At 40.0% G+C, this 13,599-nt stretch overlaps 1 protein-coding gene across 3 annotated transcripts; it reads right to left on the bottom strand.

Moving 5' to 3' along the window:
- Nucleotides 1-399: 399 nt before the first annotated feature.
- Nucleotides 400-13,104, bottom strand: tlx2 (T cell leukemia homeobox 2). Of its 3 annotated transcripts, XM_085905886.1 has the most exons (5): nt 12,178-13,104; nt 5,731-5,955; nt 4,092-4,329; nt 989-1,169; nt 400-765 (listed from the first exon to the last, which is right to left on the bottom strand). In XM_085905886.1, exons 1-5 carry the CDS (start codon nt 12,707-12,709, stop codon nt 754-756), a joined length of 1,188 nt encoding a protein of 395 aa, XP_085762012.1. In that variant the 5' UTR covers nt 12,710-13,104; the 3' UTR covers nt 400-753. The 3 variants fall into 3 exon arrangements, with proteins under 3 accessions (XP_085762012.1, XP_085762011.1, XP_085762013.1); XM_085905885.1 differs by lacking the exon at nt 400-765 and having other exon boundaries at nt 953-1,169; XM_085905887.1 differs by lacking the exons at nt 400-765; nt 5,731-5,955 and having other exon boundaries at nt 953-1,169.
- Nucleotides 13,105-13,599: the final 495 nt, after the last annotated feature.

Here is a 13,599-nt window from a genome sequence, read left to right as displayed (position 1 = left end):
TTGACCTGTTCCTCAGGTGATCTGACAAGCCACTCCTGAAGATAAAAAGTCTAAGTGGAAGACCTTTCAATGAAAATTACACAAGTTCTTTTGCTTTCCATTTTGAAAACCAGACTTAAAACCCTTTCTTGGTGTTCCACACAGCATGGTACTTGAGCCCTTATTTGAGTGTTTTCTCAAATCATAATCTCTAATCTTACTTTTGTATTGTTTTTTTAGAATTATGTTAAATTAATTTTGTGCTTTTCTGTTTGATTTATGTTCATGTCATCTAACACTTTGTTCAGCTACAGTTGTTTTGTTGAAGTGTTTTTTCGATTATAATAAGGCTCGGATCCATAATACAATGAGACAAGAAAAGCCAGAAACGTTCTCATCATTTCAAAAAAAAGTCACAATATCATTTAATATAAAACACTATTTTTAAATGGACCGTCATGAGAAAGTCCATGTCCATTAGGGGCACTGCTAATCAGCAGAACTCCCAGCCAGCGCATACAGAAAAGGATTTCAAACATGCATTTTCTTTTATTACTACATTGTACAAAGTCAAAGGGAGAATCCAGGTGGGTTTTTTTTTTTTGTGTTGGTGTTGATTTTTTTTTTTTTGCAGACATGGTCAGACAAGTCTCTGCATCCTCTTGAAGGTTCCAGCAGTAAAAAGGGAAGATAGAACGAGAGAGGGGGGGGGGCAGTCTTGATAGGTGGGCATGTACACAGGTGTCCATTAGTTAGGGGGTCCCTCTTGCCTTTTTAGACCGTCAGCTGAAGGGAAAGCGGAAATGTGGTGTAAGGCAGGAAATCGACTCAACACATAGACTACTCACAAAAATGTCGAAATATATCAAGGCCATTACTGAAAAGCCCAATATCCGGAACTCTTTGTCAGTCGTGAGTCATTGGTTTCTACGTAGCAGAATCCCTGCCCAGACACACTCGCGTGCACACACATTCACACGACAGATGCCACGGAGGTGACGGACGTCACCTTATTGTCATCCGCCCAGGGCTGCAGGTTCTGCAAGGCGTACAGGGAAGAGTTGTGCAGGCAGAGCGGATCGGGCTGCAGGGGCTGGCTCAGGGTCTTCTGGAAGGCTTCCTGCTGGAGCTGAAGCATGAGCCGGTTGGCCTGCTGCCTTTCGGCCTCCCGTTCCTCCGCCGTCTGTCTCCTGATCGGGTACGAAAGACCAGACAGGCAGGATTTTAGCATTTTATGTTGGTAGTAGTACAGTACTGGGTGACACTGAAGATCTGGTAATATGGTATGGAATCAGAATTTGTGACGTTAGCCATGTTGACATGAAAAGTATTGTTTGGTGGTTGACGCAACAAAGCTGCACATTAGCATTTTTATTTCCTCGCCACCTGTGTCGGGGGGATTCAGGGGTGAGATGACAGCTGATCTGGATGAGTGACAGGTGTTAGTGAGGAGGGAACGTGACTGGCGGGCAGGCAGGTGGGCGACTCTGCGCTACACGTGTTAACACGGAGAGGCGCATCCTGTACAATGTGTCAAGAGGAGCTGGAATCACCCATGACAGCTTGAGACAAAAGACTAAACTGCAGAATGTGTTTGTTGCTAACCAAAACAGCAGCACATGGATTCAACTTAGGCGCAGCCTAATGCCAAACAGATAATTTTATCTGAAGCTCAGAGATTTTCATGGAAAAAGGTGATTAATACATTCATAATAAATAAACTTGATAGCACATGGAATCATTGTTTTTATTCTATTCACTCCCCTTTCATGCGTTAGAAATTGTAATATTGTATAATATTTCAAGCAAGCATACTTGGTTATTGATGGGAAAGTTATTCACTTTGTGGATTGCTTTTTTCATCATTAATAGGTGAAGTGTTTTACTTTTATTTTTTACGTTATTAGTAAATTTCTTTTTTGCAAGCTCAACTTCCCAAACATCTTCTTTAGCCCGCAAAATCGTGAAGCTGGACTCAACAGCGCCTCTACTGATGTCAACTGAGTAGTGCACCCTACCTGAGTCGATAGTATGGTTTGGTCAACATTCATATCAAAAATCAATAACTGGGCTGGCATGAAATTCTGTGCCAAGAGCAACAAGAAGAAAATGATTAGGGCAGGTAGGGCCCTCACGCAGGCGCTCGCAGCAAGCTGCGGCCATTAGCCACGTGTTATTGCTAACAGCATTACCATAATGTGGTTGGCTGCTTGCTGATTCGATCACCATCTTGTTAGTTAGCGTGCTCGTCACGCAAGCGCATCCCTCACGTTGAGGCTAGCAGGTGCTCACTGCCACCACCACGGCGGTATCAATCTTGGTCAAACGAGGAAGTGGGTTAAGGCCTGGGCGCTTATTCGTTGTGACACGCCATTTTGTTCATACTCATTTTAGTTTTAGACATTGAAACTGACTTTTGCTGTATAGGGTCACTAGAGTTTAGCATTCCCTTTTTTGTTTTTAATATTCAATAACTCATGACCAATTTGAGAGCAAAGGGGTTCGATTATAATTACTTGCACAAATGAATTTTGCCAAGCGCATGCTAATAAAAACACGAAATAGTGCATACAGTACAGTGGTGCTTTGAGATGACTTATAACATTGTATATTTGGGGGAGGGGATATTTTTCAAATTCAGTTCGTTTTGATTCGTACTTAGACTGTCATTTTGTATTTGGTTTTATTAGGGACTGGCGAGTACTTGATGCCAACGCCCAATACCAGCCTTATTTTAGGGTACTCATAGAATACTACAGCTGAGACTTACAGCCCCCCAAAAAAAAAAAAAAAGAGAGAGTAAGTCCTCCTCTGCTGTCGTTGGCGCTGCAGCACGTTGCCAAATTAGTGAAGTCATCTGCATTCGAAATATCCCTGTTGACAAATTTCTGTCATTGTGTCAAATCAAATGTGATAGCGTTATCGGTAATCAATATCGCTGAGTACTCCGAGTGAACACTCGAACTGCTCTCAGTCTGAAAAAAAATGGTATCAAACATCCCTAGTTTTTATTAGCTGTATTTATTTGTGGGAGTTCTTTGTTTTCGTAGAGTTTGTAGTATTTTTGGGGGATACGGAGTGATTCTTGTGTGCAAGATTAACATGGTCACAGTAAACATTGTGGAATAAAAACACAGCAAATTCATAAAGAAACATCAGATAATCACGTTATGTACGGCCATCAAGTTCAGCTGTCATAAAACAGTCCAAGCTGATATACTCGCATACTCTCATTCACAGCTTGTTCATTTTTATTTTTTTCATTTTTGGAAAATATTTTCCGATACCAATAAAACACGTATTATATAGGTGACAGTATTGCGGTGTAAACAGCTTTCTTCTTTGCTGACTTGACAACCAAAACAAAAATCCGAATTTTTGTCCAAATGCCATTTGGCTTAGTGGCTTCAAATAAGCTTTTAAAAGGTGCTGTCACTTTAAGGGCACGAGGTAATTGGATTTATCACACGTTCACCTCCAAACGATTGCAAACAGCGGCAAGAATGAAGTACAGGGAATGCACGTGTCTCCGGTGAGAGGCTTTGAGTATTGCTTCGGGCAGCAACTCTCTAAAAGGCCTTTTAGGAGGCTCCGGTAATTGTGCTTGGTCAAGTGAACTGGCCTCCGCCGCCCGCCCAGCTAAGCAAAATAAAAAGGCGCACGGCGTGTCGCGAGGCGCCGCCGACGCTTAAACCGCGACGGCCATTTTGTGCAACATCAGAAGCTACTTTAGATTTGAGGGCAAAACAGAGTGTCCATTTAGGACTGGATAAAAGTGCACATGCTGTTTTGATGGATCACCTTTCATGGGTTCTAATTATCTAGAGTGCTTAACAAACGTTAAGACTGCCAGTCATCAAGAGACCATCCAACAACATGAAGTGCGGTAATGCAGATTCTTTCACTTTTCAATGAGCTCTCAATGGTCAACCATTTTGAACATGACAAATTTGAAGCTGTGATTTGATTTTCTTCCATTTTTAGTCTCGGAAATTTTACGAAAGTGAAAAGGAATAGAACATTTGAAAGAGCAATTTCCTTCAACCTTTTGCTCATGCTATGATTTTGGCAATGCTTGCATCTTGTATGCGCTCAGCAGCGTTGAGTCTTACCGCCATTTTGTCCGCCTGTTCTGAAACCACGTCTTGACTTGAGCGTCCGTCATCTTGAGGGCCTTGGCCAGGGTGGCGCGCTCGGCCGACGCCAGGTACTTCTGCCGGTGGAAGCGTTTCTCCAGCTCGCAGATTTGTACCCGGCTGAAGGACGTGCGGGGCTTTTTCCTCTTGGGTGGTGTGCGGTTCTGGTACGGGTGGCCGATGCGGCGGGTCACGGAGAAGGGCGACAGGGCAGCTAGAAAATTTAGAAACAGCGGAATGGGCATTTTTGTTGTAGTAGTCATCGGATAAGCAGAAATGACGAATCATTAAATGGATGGACAGAGATGGTGGTACTCAGGTCACATGTTATGACTGGGACCTTGCTAGACTCTACTTTTGCTAGCTTCTGGTGATTGATGTGCCCCATCAGTTATTACCATCAAAACCCAGAAAGAAAAGATTTCCCTGGAGATTTGGTTTGCTTTTCAGAAAAGTCTTTAGCTGGATGAAGTGATTGCCAATTTTGTGGTGGTGTATCTCGGGCCTCTAAGCGAAGGCCCAGAAGCTGCCTGTTGAGGAGGACGATTGTGATTACGATTGTCCGTAAATCAATAAAGTTACATTTCTCCAAAGGAAAAATTGTAGTACGGAAACAGCTGTCCTGTAAAAAACAACAACAACATTGCCGTTCACAAAAAAGCTTCTGTTATCTCATGAACTTGATCATTTCGAAATAATTATCAAAAATATTTAATTTTCTCTTTAGTTGATCATGAAAATGTAGTCAAATCGTCCATCCCTAATTTTTGGCATGATATGATCTAATATCAACTGCATCAAGAATGCCCAAACTAACTGTGGTGCGCAAAGTGTAATGCTATACAATATCTGGTCGACCGAGTACACACTTGCAGTGTCTTTTTATTAGGTTGAGTATGTGGGAGAGGGGTGCGCCATCAAGCTCTATCAAATTTGCCTGATTAAATAATGCCTTTTAAACGGGCCTTTTTGTCAAGGTTGTGCACAGGAGAGCAGTCATACTCCATGTTTGATGTGTTAATTAGTGTAGCCATAAATACGGTTACCTTGATATGTACATTTTTTTAAATCTTGTGTTGCCTTTAAATGGTTTATGGTTTTTAGGTTATGTACAAGTACATGAGGGGGTGCATCATCTAGCTTGAGGTTTCTTATATTATTTTTATGGGGATTATATTTTGATCATGATTTTATTTTTATCACGCTGATGCTATTCTATTTTCTTTTAAACATTTTTTTGTTATTCTTATCAGATTGAGAGGGGTGCGCCATCTACATACCTTCTTGCGTGCGTATTTATATCAATTAAATTGTCATGTGTTGATCATGTTGACGTGATTAAACATTGATCTCTAAAGTCAATAGGTTGTGTATAAGAGTAAGTGGGGGGTAAGGGGGCGCACCATCTTGGATGATCATTTTTATATTATTTCAGTATTATCAGTACATGACACATAATGCCTTTTAATTGCCGTTTTTTTTTTCCAAGATTGCACCGCCTATTTAAATTGAGATATAATTAAATAAAATACTGTTTGAATATATTTTTTCAAGATGGGTATGGGAGAGGAGGGCTGAGCCATTTGTTGTGCAGTCAGGCGAGACGGTAACTCACCTGGGCAAGCCCCCTTTGGAAAAGAATAGTCTGCGAGGAGGCCATTGGCGTCTCGCAGGTGCGCGAGCTCAGGGTAATAGCATTTAGCTAAGGTCTCCACCGTGCTCCAGACAGGGACCCTGCCGATGTCCCCCTTAGGGAGAGAGCAGAGGGGCCCGGCCGCTGCAGCCCCGTTACCCGGCCCCCCCGCGACCTCTCGTGCTCGGCTCTCCTCTGCCTGCTCCCCTAAAGGAAAGGGAGACAAAGTGAGGTCCCGTATCTGGAGCACAGCAGCCTGCCTTTGGCCATAGGCAGCCCCCGGGTGGCGAATCACAAAGCCTGAATGATCAATGGCTTCTTGACTGCCATTTACACTTTAAATTTTAAACATGTGACGTATACAAGTGACAGATAGCGTTCCTGCGGATGATCAACCAAAGCAGCCAATCAGCATCAACACATTGTTTGTGTGTGTGTGTGTGTGTGTGTGTGGGGGGGATAAATGACTAAACATCATCATAAAAGTTTTACATGATAAAAGCAGGTTAAAAAAACAACCTTAAACATAAATGGGATTAGAGTTGACAAATTACACAAATCACAATCATGTTATTTGGCTGAATTATGAATCTTTGGATTTTTATTCAGCAAAATATAGAGTTTGGTCCAAACCATGAAACTGCATACTGATTGTCATTAAAAACCATATCTATATTTTTTTATATATATATATATATATATATATATATATATATATATATATATATATATATATATATATATATATATATATATATATATATATATATATATATATATATATATATATATATATATATATATATATATAATAAAATAAAAGACTGCCAGAACTGAGTTTTCGCACCCACTGCAGATTGGTAGAATTCAAAATTGTAAATCATCATGTAATTTAAAACTGCTGCAACCAATTTTTTAAACCTCTCAAATTTACGCAAAAATAACAAAAGGCTCAATTTTGATACTCACTACCCTGTTTGTAGCTTCTAATTCATAAAATGTGTATTAACTTTAATTAAAAAAACACTAAACGTATCTAAAAAAAAGAATATAGTCTAATTGTCAAATAAAAAATAAATTAACTAAAAAATGTGCACCCCTTACCAATTACTTGAAATGTCCAAAAGATGAAAATGTGGATTGAGTTTCATTCAAAATCTCAAAAAAATAGCCCTCAAAAACTCTTGCTCTTGTCTAGATTAGAATACATTTTAAAATTGCCTAACCAAAATGTTGGCACTCCTCAGATTTATGTGAAATTTGCTACGGCCAAGTTTTTGCAATACTTACTTGGTGTACTGCCAAATGATGCAAACACTGATCTTGAATTCAGAAATAATATATTTAAGAAATATATCATATAGTCTTTGATCAATTTAAAATGTGTTAATCCCCCGTGAGATCCGTCAATAATATAGTAATAATAATCCAAGCATTTCAGTGTATTTTTTTTACTGATGTTTGCATCAAACTTTACAGATAAACAATGTTTCTCAAATCAACACAATAAATCTATGAAAATTTAACTTATTTTACTGTCAAGTTTTTCCACAAATAGGAAATTTAGAAAACCTTGTCATGTTGGCTTTCCTTCCTTCCTTCCTGCCTGCTTGCTTGGCTCACTTTCACTGTCCAAGTATTAATAACCACATCATGTGCAGCATAAAATATCTATGAATCCTGTCTATTTTGTCAGGCGTGGGATAAACACACAATCAATACGTGTGTAAGGGGATCGTTTTAGGCCATAGATCCACTTGCCCAACCAACCAACTGCCACACTCTTGTGATTGAGAGCAATAGAACCTGAAAAAAATCTGCTAATTTGTTATTTCTTTTCTTCTATTTAGCGATCCAAACAGAAAATCTCACCTGGAACCCAAATAAACTTCTGTTTGGGCGTCCCGAGTGTTGCTGATGTTCGAGGCGCTCCCGAATTTTGTGATTTCAAAACAGATTGCTGCAATGTGAACGTTGTGTGTATGACAAGAGCATTTAGCGCATATTGCTTTGTAACGATGATCCCTAATCGCCTACCCTTTTTTTTTTTTTTTTTAATATGAACATCATCAGGTTTCACGGGCCGTAATTGTTAGAATGGTAATCGTATCCCCCGCTAAAAGATTTCTTCAGGGCATGAGGTGGGTGTGATTTTTATCATTAGTTTGAAACCCCTTAATGGCACCTAAAGATGCTCACCCATGACCTATTTTGGTGTTTTAACCCACATTTCAACATTGATAACATTTGCTGGACCCTTGTACAAAGCTCCTTCTGGATTTTTTTTTTTTTTACAAAAAAAAATGCATATTATTCAGGGTTTTTTTATGCTACTGTGTTTATGCCACACATACTCAGGCTGAGTTGCTGGAGCGCAAAGATATCCAACTTACAACAGGCTGACGTTTTCTCTCACTCATAATTGACAAACTGAGATTCAATGCCTTCTCTTTATAATACCGAAAAGCTGCGCTGATCTCAAATCCGAAGTGAAGCAGTGCCGCATCAGGGATCTGTTAGTCATTACCGCTCTTTACAAATCTGACAATTGAGCACTCCAAATTGCCCGTAGGTATGACTGTGAGTGTGGATGATTGTTTGTCTATGTGTGCCCTGCAATTGGCTGATGACTAGTTCAGGGTGTACCAGGCTGCCAATATACAAAGATCTGAGTATCTCAGTATTGTTTTCTGTACAGTTGTTTTGCTCCAAAATATGATTTGACCCCCAGATTGCAGCATTATGGGGTGTTCCAAGGATGTTCCATTACATATGACCATTTCAGTCCATTGTACATTTTGTTTTGATTTGATGGTATTATTTTTGAGGCCTTCTCGGTTGATGTCTGATTTTGTAGGTCTGTTGGTGCTCATAAGCATCTGGCCACATAATGCTTCACATTAGATGCTATTTTGGGCCATCTGCGTAAAGAGGAACGAACATTCGATTCGCTGCTGGAAAAGAATGAATGGATGACTGAAATTGAAATACAGCCATGTAGATATATGCATCATTCATCGTTTTACATGTAAAACATAATCGTCCCAGTGTTTAAATTGTAGCCCAATGCCAACTTGCCAAGCAACAATGAAAGTAATTGCCACTCGCTCATTGTATGTTTTCACATTCTCAAAACATACTTTTGAAATGGTTCAGATGGACAATTGTATATCTTCCTGCCTCCTGCTTTTTTTTTTTTAGTGCGCCGGACCCCAAAAAATATTTTGTTCCTGCACTGCCCATTTTTTTAATTTCCTTATACTACTAGATCAATACCACATATGTCCTTAACTTTGAATATTATTGAACAAAACGTTAAGAAGATGGACAAAAACAACATTGAACGGGTTGAAAAACATTAGTAATTTGTTAAATATTGGAGATGTACAAACTTGGAGTTGGCAAATTTCAGTTATATTTAATTGGGCTGGAAATGAATCCACATTTTTTTTTCAAATAAGATCTGACTTTGAAAACGGTGCAAGAAAGCTTAGAACCGTGGAGCCCTGCATGCTCACAATTCGGCATCCGATAATTCCCCTTATTCCCCCCCCCCCAAGTTTTTTTTTCTCGCCAACCTCGGTTTTTCATCAAACACATCTGTTCATTCCAGTTTTGGTCATGCCACAAAAAAATAATAAAAATACCATGGTATTGCAAGTAAAATAAATTTACAAGTACATTTATAGTACTTTTCAGCCAGATATAAAATTTCCAAATTCACCTTTTTGCAGACACAGATTCATACCAGATTTCACATATTGCTGAATTCGTTTTTGCACCCTCTGAAATATTATCTGCATCACTGAAACACTCACACAGCATATAGTAAAAACAACAATGTAATCAGTTGGCAATTTATGACTCTTTGAATATACGCTGAGCTTACACACTCCAAGTGGACTGTATATAATGTGAATTAATTTCCCTGTCTTATAAATGCAAGCCACCAAAAAAAGGGAGAACAAGTCTTCTTCTTCCAGTTAGATAAAACGTGCATTTTTTTCCGGGGGTTTCTAACCCAATTTCATCAAAAGCAAAACGCCACCACAGAGAATATGAATGTAGCGTATATAATAAAAGCATGCGCGCATGTGTGCGGCGTACTTAATAACACTTCGCGGTGACAAAGTCACCCCACCCCCAACCACCCCCACTGCGGATATTACCTTTTTCTCCGACAATCTAATAAATAAATCCGTGAAGGATTCTAACGGGGATATTGAAATAGAACATGAACATACAGTGCTATTTATTACCGTGCGGCGTTCAGGCGCGAAACGCAAGGCAGAAGGAGGCTGTCGTATGGGACTGCTTCTCCTTCTTCTTCTTTAATTTATGGCGAGGAAAGTGGACGTGATAGCTGCTCTGTTTATTGTCGCTTGTCATATTATGATGACGAGTCTTGCTTGGACAGCATGGGACCAGCGAGGAAAAGAGCGTTCAAGGGGAATGGGAAATACATCTTGTACATATTTGTGTTGTGTTATAAATACGTGGCATCATCTTTTTAGTCGTGTAAAAAAATAGATATGATACTGTACATTAAAAACATCTAACAAAACTTACCCAACAAGAGTGAAATGCGTCTCAATTTCGACATTGTTCCTAGTATTTGGTACGTAATTGATGGCTTTAAAAAGAAAAAAAAAAGCCTTGCGTTTTAGTAAAAAATGATAATGGAATAATCAACATACGAATACGAAGGTGAAACGTTTTCTTAAAGTGTAAAAACGAAAAAAATAATCTGTATATTAAAACATGAAAATCTAAATCATGTGCATTTTTTAAATTGCTATACGTCTGCAGAAGCCAAACTCATACTTTAATGACTAACCTTAAAACATTTGACCACTCTGTTTTATATATTTAAAAAAAGTCTTTGTGTCTTAAAAATGCAAGCAAATGTCTAGTCTAACTCATTTGATCTGCATCGCAAACAAAAAACACCTTACCACGGTGTGTTTGTTTAAAAAATGACAAATTGCGTCAACATTTAAAAGTCAACAATAAAGTCTGATTTATCGAGCACTTTCCATAAAACCACGTCACACATGATGGAAATCAAATTTGCCCAGACCAAATCATGCATTTCTGCCCCCCCCCCCCCCCCCCTTACACAAAGAATCATCTTTTTAATTGGACGCCATTTTCTGATCAATAGGGCGGCCTACGTCATGATTGCAGCGACAAAATGGAGGAATTAAAAGGAGAGATCATCAGTGAGTCTTTACACGAGTGAAGCCATTTGACAACCCCTCATCCCTCTAGATTAATAATTCATCACATCGAATGAACGGTATGGTCAATATTTAATAGAAGGCAGTGGGGGGGGGGCTTTTTCATCTTCATAACCGTGGGATCATGTGGCACACACATGCACGCATGCACACTGGACTAATTAATAGCATCATTTAAAAACGTTCAAAATATGAATTATATTTCCCCCCCAACATAACACACTCTATTAAATATGTTTTTAAATGTATAAGAAAACGGTCTGACTCAGGCCCAGCTTGATTAGAATATGGCTAAATAATGTATGCAAAGTGTAATCAAAGTATCATGGGCCTCTATAGTCGAAAAGCAATTGATATGATTTATGTTCAAGAATGAAAATGGTTCATAATTGTGACAAATATGCTAATTGGCTTCCTTTTGTATCAAAATGTTTCTATAGTGCGACAGTGTTTTTGATGCTTTGGATTTTTATGCAAGAATTTAAAAAATGAAGTACTGTATACAATAAAATGTGTTTATTTTTGTTTTGTGATTAAAACAGATTTAGGTTTTGTTTTGCTTTTTCAAATCTTTTGTTTGCAATGCTGCTCTCAATTTTGTTAAAAGTCAGACATGAGTGTGATGTTGACATTAGTTGCCAACTGGATACTAATTTGAAGATGTTTGCATTGTTTTAAATGATACAAGGCCTCAAATATGAACAGATGCACTTTTATGACGTTGAAAAATATATACAATATACACATGGTGGCACATGCGATGTTTATTGTTGTTGAGGGTCATACTAAAAATATGAAAAAGACATTTCATGAGCATTTGGGGCCCTTGAACCATTTTTTTTGGTTATTACCTCATTACATTTCGCTAAACTAGTGCAAAATGATGGTCATCTATTTTATGAATATTTTTGGGAAACATTCTTTGCATAAATATGGGTTTTATTTCAAACATTTCTCTTGGGGTTTGCAGAATGTGCCTTTTCGGAAAACACGACGCAAGCTTTTTGAGAACAGTTTTGTTTGTAATTTGGGTCTTTTAACCACCTGAAACATCATTTTAAAAACTTCCTTTTGAGTTTTGCTTTTTTTTTTTTTTTTTAAATACAGAATTTGTGTAAAAAAAATTATTGCGTAAATGCACATTTTACAATCATATCATTGCACAGAAATAATCTTAAAAGTAATTTACCTGTTAGTCTGTCCTTGGCAAACCTCCTACTGTTTTCCATCCAGGGGAAGGTAAAATTGGTATTACCCATGGGCCCCATGCCGGGCACCGGGCCGAGGCCGGGCGGTGTCTGGTGGACTCCGCCGGCAGCCGAGTTGGGCGGCGGGGGCGGTGGCGGCGGCATGGGCCTGTGCGCCGGCACCCGGATCACCCCGCCGGCCCCCGCCCCTGCCGCCCCCGCCGCCGAGTTGACGTTGACGTTCATGTTCATACTGACGTTCATGTTCATGTTGACATTGTAGGAGCCGGCCAGGCCCATGGAGCACGCCGGGTTGTAAACACCACCGTAGCCGTTGCCGTAGACGGCGTTGGAGGCGGCGGCCAGCGCGGCGTACTCAGGCTCTCCGGTCCGGTTAGGCAGCATGCATCCGCCCTGGGACTGCTCCGAGCTGTTGAGGATCTGGTCGATGCCGAAACTGATGGGTTCATGCTGCTGCTGTTGCTGTTGCTGCTGGTGAGTTTGGTTCACCTCCTCAATGCCAGTGTGCTCCATTGTTTTATTCTTATCTTAATACCAAGCACAAAAGTGTTTTTTTTTTTTTGTCTCGTCCTCTCTCTCTGTATTCGTTGCAGTCTGCTTGCTTTCAAGCATCCATAATGCCCCACAATGATGATAATAACAATAGATCCAGTGCGTAAAACGACCCAAATGGTGCCATCGTTTGCGTCCAAAGGGGCTAAGAGACACCGTATTCCATTTTACGCGTAACCCGGCATGAGGGTGACAAATCACTTACTGACACAAATCCGCGCGTTGGGCCCCCGGAGAGCCTGCGAGGGCCCACGGGTGGGGATGCTGCTGGTGGGGATCCATGCGGGTCAAAACCGAGCAAAACCCCGACCGGATTGGGGGAACCTTTGACTTTGCAGGCTCGCTGGGCGACTTGTGTTGCGTTCAAGTGCAGGTGAGATGAGCCTATGCGTAAAAACTGCCATTCGGCCGAGCCCTCTTCCTCCTCCTCCTCCTCCCTCTCCTTCTCCTCCGCCTCCTCTTCCTCCTCTTCTTCATCCTTAGTGGACGTGCTCGGTGCTCTTAAAGAGGCAGCAATTTTTCCGGCGTTCAAAAGCGAACTGGAGTGATTGTGTCTTTAAATGATGCCCGAAGCCATGAAGCTCCAATTTGTCCTTTTAGGAATTTTATTGGGAATCCGCGAGGGTTACGTAAAAAAAACAAAGAAAATAGGGAAAGGAAAAATCAATCGTATAATCGGATGAAGTGCGTTTTTCATTTTTCTCTCTTGAGTATTTTCAGTCAAAGGCGCTACTTTTTCAAGTTTGAACCTTACAAATAAGAACATAAATGATAAACGGAAAATAGTGGCATCATCAATAAAAGTACTATTTTTTGCAAAAGTGAATCATGCAAGTCACTCATTCTGAACC

The sequence above is a fragment of the Syngnathus leptorhynchus genome, chromosome 2 (genome assembly GCF_054491065.1).
Source record: "Syngnathus leptorhynchus isolate UIUO chromosome 2, UIUO_Slep, whole genome shotgun sequence".
Lineage (NCBI taxonomy): Eukaryota > Metazoa > Chordata > Actinopteri > Syngnathiformes > Syngnathidae > Syngnathus > Syngnathus leptorhynchus.
The sequence above is the reverse complement of the archived record's forward strand: the minus strand, read 5'-3'. Positions and strand labels throughout refer to the sequence as shown.

Coding starts and splice junctions, on each gene's coding strand:
- tlx2 (XM_085905885.1), bottom strand. CDS start 12,709: ATGGAGCACACTGGCATTGAGGAGGTGAACCAAACTCACCAGCAGCAA. Junction 5,956..12,177: donor TGCCAAGGACAGACTAACAG/GTAAATTACTTT, acceptor CCTTTCCTTTAG/GGGAGCAGGCAGAGGAGAGC. Junction 1,170..4,091: donor AACAGGCGGACAAAATGGCG/GTAAGACTCAAC, acceptor GTACCCGATCAG/GAGACAGACGGCGGAGGAAC.